The sequence below is a fragment of the Abramis brama genome (genome assembly GCF_963993115.1).
Source record: "Abramis brama genome assembly, chromosome: 15".
In the NCBI taxonomy this organism is placed as follows: Eukaryota; Metazoa; Chordata; class Actinopteri; order Cypriniformes; family Leuciscidae; genus Abramis; species Abramis brama.
The window spans coordinates 22246352-22262697 of record NC_139977.1 but is presented as its reverse complement, the minus strand read 5'-3'; the positions used below and the strand labels follow the sequence as shown (position 1 = coordinate 22262697).

Here is a 16346-nt window from a genome sequence, read left to right as displayed (position 1 = left end):
CTAATCCTTTGGTAAATTTGAATACATTTTGTGTATTTTTTTTAAGTAATATATTTAGTAATATAAGTTTACATTTTTTGAGAGATAGTTATGCTATAGCTTACTCCATGCTGTCAGTGCTGAAGGTTCAACCTAAAATTAGTCTTCCTACATTATGAATAAGTTCCTCCCTGAGCAATTTTGGGGTACTGTGACCGTGTAGTTCTGACTTCGTCCTTTTCCAATCACAGACCATCACACATGCACATCCACACACACCCCTGTCCTTTTGTCACCAGAGAATCTGAGCTGCTGCTAATTGTGGTGCTGGCAGGATGCCGTAGCCATAATGGGCCGTCTGTGCAGCGGGCTCTCATTGAAAACTATGGCTAGATGAGCCGCCACTGCACCACACTGCGGGACAGCTGCCAAAATGAACTCAGCAACCTCTTTGGTGTGCCCTTTGGGTCAGCTTACACAGCAGCGTACCGTTCTGCTGAAATCCCTGAATTAATGCAGAGAGGGAAGAAGAGGGGGAGGAATGACTCAAGCGAAAAAGGAGGTACACAAAATGGTGCTCACTTTTATTTGCTGTGTCAGAGTGGGGCAGTCCAACACAAGGGGGTTTACAAATCGTGATGTAATGTGAGAATGTTTGGGGGGGGGAGGGGTGACAGTCATGTCCATGTCATGTGTTCACTTTTATTCAGTCGGTGGTCGTCAAACAGGCTTGGATCCAGTAGTGCGCTCCTTTCCTTTGTGTTTTGGAGTGTTTCAGTCTCTGGTTTTGTATCAGCTCTTCACTTTTTGACCTTGCCCTGCGCGGCCACTGCCTCCATGGCTTTGCGCACTGTTTCCTCGTCTCCCAGGAACTGCATGGGTTTGATGGGCTTCAGGTCCTTATCCAGCTCGTAGACGATGGGAATGCCAGTGGGAAGGTTGAGCTCCATGATGGCTGCATCTGACATGCCTATAGACACAGGTGAAGATCTTGTCAAATATAGTTCTTGGAGTTTTCTAAGCCTTGACTTTTCCTGACCTCTGTGACCTTTACTTTCTAAAGTGCATCTCTCTCTAGCTCTCTAGGGAGAATGCAGAACCTTTCTACTGAAAGGTTGTGCCCGTAACAGGAACCTAACCCCCTTCTCATCTCTTCTGTGTGTGAATGAGGGCTATAAATAGTCTCTGTGTCATTGGGGATCATTGAAGCCTGGTGGTCAGACACGTTCTATGTCTTGAATGCTAGATGTCCTTGTTCCTGTCTTGTTCCTTGACATGCTTAGCTAACATGCAGTTCTATTATATAACACATCACTCGCCCACTTGAGTCCCTGAATAGTCGTTTAACTTAATGCTTGGTGGGATGATACTCACCTTCTAAGTGCTTGACGATACCACGCAGGCTGTTCCCGTGGGCTGCGATTATAACGTTTTTGCCGGCCTTGATCTCAGGTACAATAACCTCATTCCAGAAAGGCAGGGCACGAGCAATGGTGTCCTTCAAGCTCTCGCAGATGGGAAGCTCACCCTCTTTCAGACCCTTGTAGCGCCTTGACTGGTAAAAAAGAGGAATGGAACATCATCAAACCTGCAGTCATCCCCACATAGGTGTTTACATGAGTGACGTAAAAGCAAAGTTTCATATATATACATATAATCTAATTCCTTTGTCTTACCTCACTGATGATCTTGTGGTATGAATGGTCCTTATCCATAGGAGGAGGGGGAATATCAAATGATCTGCGCCAGATCTTGACCTGCTCCTCTCCGTGCTTGGCTGCTGTCTCTGCCTTGTTCAGACCAGTCAGACCACCATAGTGACGTTCATTCAGACGCCAGGTGCGCACTACGGGCAGCCACATCTGGTCTGTGATCTCCATGATGGTCCAAAGAGTCTTGATAGCACGCTTCAGAACGGAGGTGTAGCACACATCAAACTTCATGCCTGCATCTTTGATGGCCTGAGCACCACGCTTTGCTTCCTCCAGACCCTTCTCACTGAGGTCTGCATCAAACCAGCCACAGAAACGGTTCTCCTGGTTCCAGGAGCTCTCGCCGTGGCGTACGATCACTAGACGATGAGCAGCAGCCATTTTGAAAGAATTTGTGTTTTACTACAGTATTTTCCAGACTAAGCCCACCAAACACAGCCCTCCTTGCTGTTGTGCACACACTCTGTGACAGACAGTGAGCCCTGCATGCCTGTGCTATTCTCTTTTTATAGCAGTCTGGTATGTGGCCCGTCATGAATGTCATATCTCTCCTGCTTTGAACCAATCACAATGTTTCACTTTCAGAATGACAGTTGAACATTCCTATTGACTCTTATGTGTAAGGGGGCGGACCGGATATCTATACTGCTCGAAGGGCAGAGGTCATGAAAGGATTCAAAATAGCAACATGACTTTTAATCTGAGAGGTGTGGAGTAAAAGTGCAAAGATCAGAGTCAGCCTAGATAGAGGCTAGTAAGAGGCCATCAGTAAATACTGTAGCTCAAATGTAGAGAGAGAGCATGAAGAGGCTCCATAATGTACAGTACAGCAGGAGTTTCCAAGCTTTTTCTATGGCTTAAAATATGTTTTACTTGAAATACCCCCTGAGGATTTAAGTAATGTTAGTTATAATGAACTTATCAAAAAAAAAAAAAAAGTATATATATAATATATATATATATATATTATATATATATATATATATATATATATATACACACACACACACACACACACATACACACACACATACACACACACACACACACACACAATTGTGTATTTGTGATATTATCAATATTATATAAACTCTGCATCTTTTTAAATTGTTGTAATTCAGCATTGGAATTACATTTTAATTAAAGAAATTAATGTATGTTCATGCAATATTTACATACGTGTGTATGTTTATAATAAAACATTCCATGATCTTAACTGCCATTTAAAATACAATTGAGTCTGCATAAGTAAAAACATTGACTGCTTTGTATTGTGTGTAATACCTCTCAAATCCAGCAGAGGCGATGGTGTGTTTCCACAGGTAAAGCACTGAAAATAGAGCTGTAACCATTCCTCACTTCTTTTCCAGATCCCCCTCCTCCCTCCCCTTTCCTCTCTTCCTCCGGCTTTCATCTCTTTATCTGCAGTGGAAACCATGTGCCTTATGTATTTATTTTTAACCTCTATGTTTCATAATTAAATTATGTTAAAATAATGTGACGATGCACAATGCAAATAATAATTTGCTTAATTTTAGCCTCTTGACCTTGGTGGCAGTCACAGAGTGTGAACTTAAACATATAATTATAAAAATGTATGATAATTTCAGAGCAAAAACCTCAATTTATTAACAAAATCGTTTTATACTTGTACTTGCACACACATCTGCGCATAGCTCTCTCTCTCTCTCTGTCTCTCTCTCTCTCTCTCTCTCACGCTGCTATTGATACTGCATTGTCAGAGTTTAGAAAATCACTTGCGTCAGAGCTTCTTTCTGGCTATATAAGCTGCACTGACTGCGGTAGGAGCAGCAGATCAGTGTTTGAAGGCAGTTCGAGCTGACTGTGGTACCGAGGCACAGAGCAGCTTGTCCTTGGAGCCATGAGTGCCGTCGGGTTTGACCCCTACTTCTCGTCCTCTTACAAGCGCTGGTATGTGGAGAGCAGCCCCCGGGTCTCTCAGCGTGGTCGTTCTCGCACCACGTTCTCCACCCATACCCCTTCTCTCTCCTCTCGCCTCCACTATGCCTCCCCCGGACGGAGCTCCGCCGGTCTCTTGCTGAGCAGCGCTGGCCGCTCTGTGGAAATGGACATCAGCCACGCTGCCCAGGTAAGCTCCGAATTCCGGACAGTGCGAACTCAGGAGAAGGCCCAGATGCAAGAGCTCAATGACCGCTTTGCCGGTTACATTGAGCGTGTCCATGAACTAGAGCAGCAGAACCGTGCCCTGGAGACTGAGCTGCTAATGCTGAGGCAGAGGCACGTGGAGCCATCCCGCCTGAGGGGCCTGTACGAGCAGGAGGTCCGCTCTCTGAGAACCGCTGTCGAGGAGGCCCGCATGGAGAGGCAGGCCGCGCTGAGCCACCGCGAGAGCATGGAAGATGCCTTGAGGAGCCTGCAGGCCAGCTACGAGGAAGAGGTGGTTGCCCGTGAGGACAGCGAAGGCAGGCTTCTGGAGGCCCGCAAGGAGGCCGACGACAGCACTCTGGCCCAGGTGGAGCTGGAGAAAAAGGTTGATACATTGCTAAATGAGCTGGGGTTCCTGAAGAAGGTCCATGAGGGTGAGATCTCAGAGCTGCAGGCCCAGATTCAGTATGGAGCTCAGATCGCCGTCGAGGCAGAGACCGTCAAACCCGATTTGTCCAGCGCCCTGCGGGACATCAGAGCCCAGTATGAGAAGCTGGCAGCCAAGAACATCCATTCAGCTGAAGAATGGTTCCGCGGGAAGATGGGCCACCTGACGGAGAGCGTGGCGCACCACAGTGACGCAATGAGGAACTCCAAGGATGAAGCAGGAGAGTATCGCCGCCAGCTTCAGGCATGTGTGCTTGAGATCGATGCCTGCAAGGGCTTGAATGAGTCTCTGGAGAGGCAGCTCAGGGAAGTGGAGGACAAGCAGAGTTCAGAGGTTGCTGCCATGCAGGTTAGTACAAGAAACCTCTATTTTAGTTATCTTATGCTCTCAAACCATAATTTTAACATCCATCCTTTCCTGCAGGATACAATCAGTGATCTTGAGGATGAACTTCGAGCCACTAAGGGTGAAATGGCGAGATACCTTAAAGAGTACCAGGATCTTCTCAATGTCAAGATGGCCCTTGATATTGAGATAGCTGCTTACAGGTAATTGCTAATATAACATCAGACATTTCGATTCATGGTAAAGGGATATTTCACAGCTGGAAAGATTAATGTGTATTTAAATTGGGTCATTTATGTAGTAGAAATGTGAAATTATTTTAGAAGTTGGTACCTTCTAGACTGAGAAAAGCCAGAAAATGTATTTTTGGCTCATGTGGATGAAAGACAACAACTCCCAGAATGCACTTGTTTCGCTGCCCTACGAGACCACTCCCAAGCCACGCCTACCAGTTACAGAGGGCAGTATTGGAAGAAATGATACAACTAGGCTACTAGTTGACTCGAAACTGAAAAGACGCCGTTTTATCGTGAGATCCCACCCCCTATGGGAGGGTTGAAAACATGCGGAACGAGCTCCTCCTACTGGCTGTAGTCTCTAGCCTCTGGCCAAAAAAGCCTCCAATGAAGCAAAATGACAATTTTTGCGTCATCTGAGGTTTTTTTCCAGACACACAATGCAGAAATCTCTCGTCTCAGGGGGACATGAGGGAGGGAAGCACAGTCATTCGAAAATACTACTGGGTTTCTACTGATACAAAGCTTATTGCTAATCGGTGAAGTATCCCTTTAATGCTTCTGATTTGTCATGTAATCTTTTGCAGGAAGTTGCTTGAGGGGGAGGAGTCTCGCTTCAATGTGGGTATGGGAGGTATGGTCGGAGCTTACTCGGTTGGTCCTGTCTACTCCCGGCCCATGTTCTCAATGTCCAGCATGAGCTCTGGAGTCCCCTACATGCTTAGTTCTCGCCTGGTCAGTGCATCCCTCTCAGCTGATGAGGCCATCACATCCAGTCAAGCTGAAGAAGCTGCAGCCAGTCCAACCCAGGAAGAAGAAGAAGAGGAGAAAGAGGAAGAAGAAAAGGAGGAAGTAAAGGAAGAGGAAGTAAAGGAAGAGGAAGTAAAGGAAGAGGAAGCGGAAGAAGAAGCGGAAGAGGAAGAAGAAACAAAGGATGAAGCGGAAGGTAAGATTCAGATGCAAGATTATAAATACAAATATTTTATTATTCTAAATGTTGACAAGAAGTGCATAACTAAATTACTGTTTTAAACAGGTGTTGAACAGGAAGAGGAAGGCGAGGCTGCAGCAGAGGAAGAAGAAAAGGGGGATGAGGTAGAAGAAGAAAAGGAAGATGCTAAAGGGGAAGAAGGTGACGAAAAAGAGGGAGATGGGGAAGAGGGTGAGCAGAAAGATGAAGAGAAAGCTGAGGAGGAGGAAGTGGCTGCAGAGGAGGATACTGAGACAGAGAAAAGTGAGGAGAAAGCTGACACAAGTGCTGATAAGGCCACAGAGGAGACTGAGACAGAGAAGGAAGACACTAAGACAGAAAAAGACAAGGTAGAGAAGGAAAAAGTTGAGCCTAAGGCTGAAAAAGCCAAAGAGGAAGTAGAACCTGAAAAAGCCAAAGAGGAAGTAGAACCTGAACCAGCCAAAGAGAAAGCCAAAGAGAAAACTGAACCTGCACCTGAACCTGAGTCAAAGGATAAAGCCAAGGAAGAGCCTGAGAAGCCAAAAGCAAAGGAAAAGGAAGAGTCAGAAAAGCCTAAGGTAAAAGACGATGGTGAGAAAGACAAGAGTGAGAAAAAGGAAAGTGTGAAGCAGGAAAAGGGAAAAGAGGAGACTGAGAAACCAAAGGGAAAGAAGTAAAAATGTTGTATCTATAACTGCACAAATACCAATAGCCAATGGTGCTCAGAGCAAAATGCAATACGTTTGAAACTAAAGTCAACTTATCAGCTTTTAAAACAGATGAATATTTGTCTGATGTTACTGAGATGATCTACATACCTGAGTGAATGTATGCTTGTGAAGTAGATTATATTTTTGAATGTAGCATCATCAGTCTTGAAATAGAATGCAATAAGTGAATCTTTGCTGCCAGTGCAATAAAAACTTGCTTCTTGATGATCAAAATGTTTTGCTGATTTATTTCATTGACATTTTTTGTGGGTGTAATCATTTTTAATAGATTCTTTATGCAGAAGTACCCTAATGTCTGTTTAGTTTGCTGAATACCTTTAGACTTTTGAAACTTTCAAATATAAAAGATATGAATCTGCAACATTTGTAAATGTTATACAAAAAAGGTGGTATATTTAATTGAAAAAAAAGTAGATGCAGAATGCCTAATTTGGGGAAACTTCATAAAGAGAAAATAGCATTTATTAAGATCTCTTCTCTAATGTCTGTTTAGTTTAATGGATGCCTTTAATTTAAATTAGATGCAGCAAATTTCATAAATTGAAAACGCCAATGAGAAATTTATTAATAGCCTTACTCATCATGTGATCATTAAGGTTTCAAAAAAGTAAATCCTTTAAAACAGTGTTTTACAGAAACCATATACATGTACATGTACATAAACATAAACATGCACATAGATCAGGAGATAGAATTGACAGTAAGAATAAAATAATAGTACATAGAAGACACCAAAGTTCAATGTAGCAGCAAAGTCACAGTCATTAATGTCAGTTAAATTTAGCATTTTTCCTTTAAATTTAACAGTAAATTAGATACAGTACAAAAACTACTGCAGTACTGAAAATTTTACCAAAATTACTAGTGAACCGTTATAAATTATTGCCCTTAGTTCATAACTTGTACTGCACAAAACTTGAGGCACACATTTTAATGAGCCCTTAGCAGTATCAGGGAACTAAACCCTGAGCTGTTTTTATACATAATTCTGTAAAAGTTATTGAATAGACAGAAGCACTTTTTTTATGATATACACCATATTTCATAAAATGTTGTCAGTAATGCCTTGAGCAGTCCAATATGAATGTTGTATTGCGATCACATGTATTTGTGAGCAGTGTTGGGGAAAGTTACTTTGAAAAGTAATGCATTACAATATTGCGTTACTCCCTATTAGAAAAGTAATGCGTTACGTTACTTTTGCGCTACTTTTTTTCACCTGGTCTGGGCTTGTTTTTTTATTACAAAAAAAGTTATATTTTGGGGTAAATGTAAAGACCCTTTCACACCAAAAGTGAAATAATAATCCTCAGGCTGAAGGAAATGCAAAATCACGCGTGTACAGTAGAGGGCGCAGCTCAAACAAACCTTTCAGCTGTGCTGCCATTCTGGATAACAGAAGAATAGGATGTAGGAGGAAAAAGTTTAACACTTACTTTACTTATAAAAACAAAAAAAAATCTAGTAATTTTTGCTCATGGTTTAACTGGATCATCGAAGGTCAGAAGCAAGTACAGGTCAATAAAGTGAGATTAAACATATTTTAACATATTTAGTCATTGGAGGTTTGCATAGTATTCTGATTCTGCATTTCACTGATTTTATTCATTTTGAGGAATACTGAATCTTTTTTGTGCAAGTGAGATAAATGCACACTCACATTTAGTCTAGAACTACAATAACCATCATGTTTACACACAACACCTCTGCACTTCGATTTGTCTCAACATGGGGACAAGAGAGCTGTCAGTCAATAAATGGGAAAACAAAGTAACTTGCATTACTTTTTTGAAAAAGTAACTCTAAAAATTTTAAAAACAAAATATCTAAGTAATGCGTTACTTTACTAGTTACTTGAAAAAGTAATCTGATTATGTAGGCTAACTCAAGTTACTTGTAATGAGTTACTGTTTATGAGTAATATGTATCATGTAGCTCAAACAGTATTTTGGCGCTTGCAACGCTAAGGTCATGCGTTCGATTCTCAGAGAAAGCAAGAACTGATAAGAATGTAAATGTGTACCTTGAAATGAAATGCAAGTTGTTTTGGATAAAAGCGTCTGCCAAATGTGTAAATGTATCTCTGATAAGGCACTCTGCCTGCAATGCAGCAATATTTTCTCTATAAAGTCTCACACACAGCTGCTAGTATTGCCTATTACTTTAATTTAAAAGCATACCACCGCAGATAGCCTACTTACACTGATGATTCTATAAAGCATTCAATAAAAATGACAATAAAATGTACATAGTGATATAAATAATTTTAGGGAGATCTTTAAGTTGTTGATCTTGACTAAAACAAAAAATCTGATGAATCACAATTTTTTTTTTTTGTTATCAAGATTTTAACAACAGCGACAAACAATAAACATTACCTGTTTTGTGAAAAATCAGCATTACTGTCACATTTTAACACCTGACCAGTCCAACAGTTAAAGGAAGTAGCTTGTGGTGTAGCTGATGTCTTATGTGTGAACTGATAAATAATTAGTTACGATTTTTTGATTGGCCTAGGGGAGGAAAGCAACAGCAAAAATGGATGGTGGTGAAATGAATGTGCAACAGCATGAAGCCACCCCGTCTCCAGACCCAAATAACCACATAATATTTCATGAAAGAAATGAGTTTTTATTTACAAATTAAGCAAAAGAGAGGTATCAGATTCAGAAGGGCCGGTATTGCCAAAACAAACATAATCAGTCTAACTCCTTATTAAGCTAAAAGAAAACAAGAGTACAGCAAAATAAGCTAACTCCCTTGCTAACATAAACAGGAGAAAAAGTCAAGTTCAAAATAAATGGCACCCACCTCCCTACTAACCTCACAAATAAAGAAATAAATGATTAACTAGCAAACTTCAAGTAAACCAAGAGAAAAACAGATGAATTCACCCATACAATGAATAATCATTGAAGTTAACACTCACTTCTGCCTTTTAAGTCTCAAAACTCTACTTCAATAAGTAGAACACAAATGAGGTAAAGATAAACAACAACACCACCACCATATAATTGTTTAATCTCTGGAAATTATTTTTGTAAAATAAATTGTTATATTAGTTCACACATATACATACAGTTGTGGTCAGAATTATGGCACCCCTGGTAAATATGATCATAGATGGCTGTAAAAATAAATCTGCATTGTTTAACCTTTTGATATTTCATTCAAAAAATGTGCAAATGAGTAAATGAATTGAAATTCATGAATTCACAATCACATTATGAAATAAATGCTTTTGTCCAACACACGTTGGCCATAATTATTGGCACGGCACCCTTTTAAAATACTTTTTGCAACCTCTTTTTGCCAAAGATAACAGCTCTGAGTCTACTCCTATAATGCCTGATGAGTTTGGAGAACACCTGACAAGAGATCAGTGACCATTCCTTCATACAGAATCTCTCCAGATCCTTCAGATTCAGAGGGCCATGTTGGCGCTTCTTCTCTTCAGTTCACCACACTCATTTTCTATAGGATCCAGCTCAGGGGACTGGGATGGCCATGGCAGAAGCTTCATTTTGTGCTCAGTGACACATTTTTGTGTTGATTTAGATGGGGGGGGGTTTTGGACCGTTGTCCTGATGGAAGATCTAACCACGGCCCATTATAAGATTTATAGCAGAGGATGTCAGGTTTTGATTTTTTATCTGTTGGTATTTGCTAGAATCCCTGATACCATGCATCTGAACAATATTTCCAGGACCTCCAGCAAAAAATAGGCCCACAGTTAATATATATAATATATTTAACTGTGGGCATGGGGTACTTTTTATGATGGCTTCAGATGGGTTTGCTGCCAAAAAGCTATTTTTTTTTAAAGTTTTTTTAGTCTTACAACTGAATATGCTGGAGTTTGTTTGTGGATGAGCGAGGAAGATTTTTCTTGAAACCCTCCCAAACAACATGTGGTGATGTAGGGGTTGTTCGATTTAAAAAAAAAATATAATAATTGGGCTTTCTGACCCCAAGTCTTAACTAATCTCTGCAATTCTCCATCTGTGATCCTTGGAGAGTCTTTGGCCACTCAAACTCTCCTCCTCACCGTGCATTAAGCCAAAATAGACACACGTCCTCTTCCTGGCAGATTCGTAACATCTTTAGTTGATTGAAACTTCTTAATTATTGCCCTGATGGTCAATTCTTTAGCTATTTTCTTACAGCCACTTTCCATTTTGTGAAGCTCAACAATCTTTTGCTGCTCATCAGAACTATATTCTTTGGTTTTACTCACTGTGACGAATGATTAAGGAAATTTGGCCTTTGTGCTTCCTCATATTTAAACTCCTGTGAAACAAGAAGTCATAGCTAGACAATTTCATGTTCTTAGTCCCCCTGGTGTGCTAAAAAATGTAAATATTAATGGGAATATACTTTAGAGAGATATTTTACTCATAAAATAATTCTAGGGGTGCCAATAATTGTGGCCAACATGTTTTGGAGAAAAACGTTTATTTCATAATGTGATTTTCTCCACACTTTCAATTATTTTACTTCAATGAAACGTTAGATTTTTGCACTTTTTAAGAATGAAAGATCAAAAGGATAAACATTTATTTTTTACAGCCATCTTTGATCATATTTAACAGGGGTGCCAATAATTCTGACCACAACTGTATATATATGTGTAATTTTTATATGATTTTATGGATTTTTTTTTTTTCATTTTTAATTTCTTGATGTTTTCACTTTTGAATTTACTTGCAGCCATTTTTAAAACAAACTTGAAGACATTTTTTTTTGTAACCACACTCTCAAATAATGTGCATTAAAAAGACATGCATACCAAATGCATTCCACATGAGGAAAAAAGACAACAGATATATATAGTGTTTTTTAATATGATGTTTATTGAGCAAATGCTGCTGAGAAATTCATTCAGATGAACAAAGACGTGGGACAGCAAACGGTAGCACCTCATTAACGGTAAGTAGTTGAATTCAAGTCAATCCTATGCATACAAGAATGTATATGCGCATTGACAGGTTTATTTTCAAATGCACTCATCAGGTAAACATAACTGACAACAGTAAAAAGCATGTTTAAGGCTTAGTTGCTTAGTTGCTTTATGTACTGAGTGTATATGACCATGGGCTATTTTCAGCATCGCCTTCGTCCTTTTTTTTATTGATTTTTTTACATTTTTGGCTCAGTTGGTGTCCTCGCAATAATAATATTTATAAGGCTACTTTGTCAGAAGAACATATCTCTAGGACCCTTGTTACCCTAACTTGAAGCAAATGTCATTCCCCACCACGCCGCGAGTATTTTATATTAGGGTGGTTATGATTCTATCTCAAAGAACGAGGAGTGCGCTCCCCCTGAGCTGGCATGCAGATGCCACATTCAAGTGACCGCCCCCCTCCCCCAGGTATTGCAGTTAGAACAAAAGTGAAAGTGAGTCCCCGGCGTCCCAGAACACATTCGCAGCAGAACCCATTTAAAGCTGTCACTCAACATGCATTTTTTTAGCTTGCCGCATCTTGTGGCTTCTCTCTATGCTTGTTTTTGTTTTAGTGTGGTTAATGTAATTAAGTACATCTGTTGAGCTTTATGATTTCTTCGCTATGTTCATTTTGTGTTGATTGCTTGAATGCTTCCTCCCCAGTTCCTCTTCAGTCGACTATAGCTGTACGCTCGGGTCTAATCGGCTTCAGTGGACTTCACGACCTTCTCTGGGGTTTTGGAGACCACTTTTTCCTCGACGCTCCCCTCCACCTCCTCTCCTTTCTCGGTGACGGTAACAGTTTTTGTGACTTGTTTGACTCCGCCTTCCCCAGTCGTGATGGTCTCCACCGTCTTGGTGATGACCACCCTCTGGCTCGATTCATCTTTGGTTGGGCTCTCATCCACTCCGTTGGAGACCACCTTATCGGACTCTTTCTTCTCGTCTTTCTTGGCCGTGTCTCCATTCACGGTTGCCTCTTTCTTTTTATCTTCAGGCTTTTTCTCTGGTTCACTCTTTTTCTCATCTGCTGGCTTTGGGGAATCTTCTTTAGTTTCAGCTTTCGGGGGTTCTGACTTTGGCGCTTCTTTCTTGGGTGGTTCTTCCTTAGGTTCCTCTTTCTTAGGACTCTCAGTCTTGGGAGACTCACTTTTGGGGGCTTCCTTTTTTGGAGTCTCTGTCTTAGGTGTCTCCTTCGGGCTTTCGATCTTTGGACTCTCACTCTTTGGAGATTCTGGTTTAGGCGTCTCCGTCTTGGTTTCTGTCACAGTTGCATTGTCTTTTTCAGATTTGGGCTCTTCTTTCTCCTCTTTTTCCTTCTTGTCTTCCTTTGCCGTTTCTGTTTCTGCTTTCTTAAGCTGCTCCTTTGCTTCGGCTTCTTTTTCATCAGTTGATCCTTTGTCGCTACCTGCATCTGCCTCATCTTTCTCATCACCCTCTTCTTCTCCTTCTTCTTCTCCTCCGCTGGCCTGCTTCTCTTCTGCTTTCTCACTCTCAGGAGAGGCCTTTGCTTTTGGTGACTTAGTTTCTTCTGCTTCGTCCTCTGCATCGTCATCTTTCTTGTCCTCCTCACCCTCCTTTTCCTCCTCTCCTTTCTCTTCCTCCTCATCACCCTTTCCAGCTTCTTCTTCTTGTTCTTCATCACCTCCTTCTTTCTCTCCCTCCTCTTCATCATCAGCAGGGGCTCCAGAGGCTACTTTGGCTTGGGTTGAGGCAACCACTTCCTCTTCTTCTTCCGCCTCACCTTCACCTTCCTCTCCTTTCTCTCCTTCCTCATCACCACCTTCTTCAGCCTCTCCCTTCTCCTCTCCTTCATCTTCCTCTTTGGCAGATGACAACTCCTCTGCCATCTCAGCCAAAGCCACATCCATCTCAGACTTCTCATCCTCCACCCTCGTCTCCTCGATGATCTCCTCCACAAACTTGTGTTGCACTTTAAGTTTAGGCGGCTCACTTTTGACCTTGGTGCCTTTGGTGATGGTCTGGCGATATGGGAAAGTGCTAAAGTGGCTCTCCTCTCCTTCAAGAAGTTTTCTACATAAAAAATGAAAGGCATAAAAGAAGGAGATACAATTGTGGTTTAGGCTATTTTTAAAACTATATGTAAAAATTTCTCTGAAATATATATTTTTTTATGGCTACAAAATTAGTCGAAATACAAATAATTGCATTTTAAAGAAATGCAAATTCTTTTCATAAAATAATATAATATATATTCTCATTTGCATGGTAAATAAAATATTAAATGTTAAACAAAAAAATAAATATAATAATAACAATACATATTTATCAAAATTGTTAATAAATAATAAATATTACTCAAAATATTGAAATAATAAAATGTTATATATTATATAATATCAATACATATTACTTAATATCAATAATTATAATATTATTAATATATTAATAAGTACAAATAAATAGCATTTACGCCATACTCATTTGCAAAATTGATCCCAATCTTACCTGTACGCAGCAATTTCAATATCTAGTGCCATTTTGACATTCAAGAGGTCCTGGTATTCACGAAGATGCCGTGCCATCTCCCATTTCGTGCTCTTGAGTTCATTTTCCAGTTGGTGGATGGTTTCCTGGTGAGTCAGACAAAATATTGTGACAGCTTAGTCAAATAAATCTATTGCTGAAGACTGAAAGAAAAAAACTGTTATATTCTCAAGATAATCATTTGTTTATGGATAGTCTTAACATGCTACAAGGAACTCTTTGTGGGTATGATGCTAATGCTCTCACTGCACCAATTACATTATAATTCACAGCATCACTGTATGGCTTCAAGGACAATCAGTAGGTGCATTGAGTTTATGTGCATGAGGTGATTTCAGGACACAGCCAATGAGCGAACCCTGCTCTGACTCAGCAAAGAGCGAGGAGAGACTGCATTGTGGGTGTCTGCCTCTCCTTAACCCTTTCTAACACCATTCCACTGCACCTATGATGTAATGAACCATCATACGCAAATCCTCTGGTGAATGTCCAGTCTATTTCTCGGCTTTTCATTCTCTACAATAGTGAGCTCAGAGGAAATAGCATTAACAGTCATGCAGACTTAACTGCGACTTGATTTTATTATTGTGGAGAGCTGCAACACATTTTAAAAGTCAAAGTGATTTATGAGGGACTACTGCAGCAAAGACTACAACCATTGTCCACCACAATGTTCAGAGTAGTGGTCTAACAATATTAGTTTTTAAATGGCATATTCTTAAATTGAAGAACATTATTTTAGATTAAAAACACACTATTAGATACGGTAATGGTTTTCACCATTCAGTGCACTTTAAAGCACTTATAAAACAACACGCACATTTGGATGATCAGACTTGCATATTAAACTCCCTTTTTGTTGAAATGCCAAAATTAAATGTTGATTATGTAGCCTACCTGAAGGCTGGAAAGGTCATTGTTGTGTCGGTCCTCTATGTCGTTCAGCTGCCTCTCCAGAGACTCTTTGGTTCCTCGGACAGACTCCAACTCGATGGTTTTGGACTGTAACTGGCGGCGATAATCTGCGATCTCGTCCCGTGCGGATTTGATGGCGCCTTTATTTTGCTCAGCGGCCTCCGTGAGTTTCGAGTAGCGGCACACGAACCAGTCTTCCACCTGCTGGAGGTTTTGCGTAGAGTGGCCCTCCAGCTGCGAGCGAATCTCTCGCAGCGCATCGGTGATATCTGTCTTCTGGTAGTCCCTCTTCTCCACGGTGATCTGCGACGCCTGAACCTGCGCTAACAGATCGCTGAGCTCCTCTTGGTGGTTGTTGCGAATAAACGCGATCTCGTCCTGCAGGGACTGCACTTTCTTCTCCAACTCTGCTTTGACGAGTGCTGAGTCACCCATGTCCTTCTTCAGGGCACGGACGATCGCTTCCGTATCTTCCCTGATGCGGGCTTCCTCATCGAAGCGGTCCCTAAGGCGCTGGATGTCTACTTCAATGTGGTCGGTGTCCAGTTGGATCTGCGCCTTCTCGTTGTGGACCTGTTCCAGCATGGAGCGCAACTCCTGCAGCTCTTGGTCGTAAAGTTCGCCCAGCTGAGACTGCGACACCTGCTTCTGCCGCAGTGCCTGGATCTCCGCCTCGATCTGCTGGTTCTGCTGCTCAAGAAAGTGCACCTTGTCGATGTAGCCCGCGAAGCGGTCGTTGAGTCCCTGGAGTTGTTCCTTCTCATTGGAGCGCTTGTAGTCTCCATTGAGGATGGAGGTCTGAGTGAAATCAAGGCTGTCAGTGGAGCTCAGAACCGTTGAGCCGTAAGCTCGCGCCACCGGGACGTTGAAGGTTCTCTTGTAGGAAGAAGAACTCGGGCTTGCCCTCGACCAGGTCTGGGAGCGGAACCCGCTGGAGGGGCTCGAATAGCTCGTCCTGGTGTCCATTACCCTCCGGTAGGGACTCCCTATAGTGTCTATCGAATAACTCATCCGGACGGTCGGGGTGTGAACTTGCAGATGAACAGAAGTGTGAGGTAAAGTAGTGAATATATAGTGTGTGTGGCTCGCTCAGCGCTGGATAGCAGCTCTACCTGCCTTTATATAGTCGAGGCGCTGTTACGAAAAAACTCAGGCTTGTTTTGACTGGACCATTGATCCGACGATGTGGGAGGGTCCTGCTTGCTACTCTTATCTTTATCAGTATTTCAGATTCCTATAGTCACACATAACGAGTGCTTGGGTGGCTAATGACCTATAAAAATAACTTTCAAAAAATATTTTCTGTTGGAAATTACTTTTAAAGACTTTTTAAACAAGACACTAAAAGTTTGTGATGTATTTGTGGTGTTAATCATATAGGCCTATAATAAAATTGCTAAACTATGAGTAGGCATAATTTTGTTTTATCATAGACAGTGATTCCC

General features: G+C 41.3%; 3 protein-coding genes across 3 annotated transcripts; 1 reads left to right on the top strand and 2 right to left on the bottom strand.

Annotated features, from left to right (window-relative positions):
• Positions 1 to 542: 542 nt before the first annotated feature.
• Positions 543 to 2204, bottom strand: pgam2 (phosphoglycerate mutase 2 (muscle)). Its single transcript, XM_084136311.1, has 3 exons — positions 1656 to 2204; positions 1354 to 1534; positions 543 to 949 (listed from the first exon to the last, which is right to left on the bottom strand). The coding sequence occupies exons 1-3, from the start codon at positions 2070 to 2072 to the stop codon at positions 780 to 782; spliced, it is 768 nt and encodes a 255-aa protein (XP_083992437.1). The 5' UTR covers positions 2073 to 2204; the 3' UTR covers positions 543 to 779.
• Positions 2205 to 3498: 1294 nt separating this feature from the next.
• On the top strand, positions 3499 to 6622 carry nefla (neurofilament light chain a). Its single transcript, XM_084138285.1, has 4 exons — positions 3499 to 4614; positions 4690 to 4814; positions 5435 to 5793; positions 5884 to 6622. Exons 1-4 carry the CDS (start codon positions 3574 to 3576, stop codon positions 6474 to 6476), a joined length of 2118 nt encoding a protein of 705 aa, XP_083994411.1. The 5' UTR covers positions 3499 to 3573; the 3' UTR covers positions 6477 to 6622.
• A 4741-nt stretch (positions 6623 to 11363) lies between these two features.
• On the bottom strand, positions 11364 to 15981 carry nefma (neurofilament medium chain a). Its single transcript, XM_084138160.1, has 3 exons — positions 14884 to 15981; positions 13948 to 14072; positions 11364 to 13512 (listed from the first exon to the last, which is right to left on the bottom strand). The coding sequence occupies exons 1-3, from the start codon at positions 15910 to 15912 to the stop codon at positions 12177 to 12179; spliced, it is 2490 nt and encodes an 829-aa protein (XP_083994286.1). The 5' UTR covers positions 15913 to 15981; the 3' UTR covers positions 11364 to 12176.
• Positions 15982 to 16346: the final 365 nt, after the last annotated feature.

Bases quoted from the DNA above. Each gene is read 5' to 3' on its own strand.
- pgam2 (XM_084136311.1), bottom strand. From the start codon at position 2,072: ATGGCTGCTGCTCATCGTCTAGTGATCGTACGCCACGGCGAGAGCTCC. The intron at 1,535-1,655 runs GTAAGACAAAGG...CTTTTTTACCAG, and splicing joins ACCACAAGATCATCAGTGAG to TCAAGGCGCTACAAGGGTCT. The intron at 950-1,353 runs GTGAGTATCATC...CTGTGTCTATAG, and splicing joins TATCGTCAAGCACTTAGAAG to GCATGTCAGATGCAGCCATC.
- nefla (XM_084138285.1), top strand. From the start codon at position 3,574: ATGAGTGCCGTCGGGTTTGACCCCTACTTCTCGTCCTCTTACAAGCGC. The intron at 4,815-5,434 runs GTAATTGCTAAT...AATCTTTTGCAG, and splicing joins ATTGAGATAGCTGCTTACAG to GAAGTTGCTTGAGGGGGAGG. The intron at 5,794-5,883 runs GTAAGATTCAGA...TGTTTTAAACAG, and splicing joins AACAAAGGATGAAGCGGAAG to GTGTTGAACAGGAAGAGGAA.
- nefma (XM_084138160.1), bottom strand. From the start codon at position 15,912: ATGAGTTATTCGATAGACACTATAGGGAGTCCCTACCGGAGGGTAATG. The intron at 14,073-14,883 runs GTAGGCTACATA...CTGACTCACCAG, and splicing joins ATGACCTTTCCAGCCTTCAG to GAAACCATCCACCAACTGGA. The intron at 13,513-13,947 runs GTAAGATTGGGA...TTTTTTATGTAG, and splicing joins ATTGAAATTGCTGCGTACAG to AAAACTTCTTGAAGGAGAGG.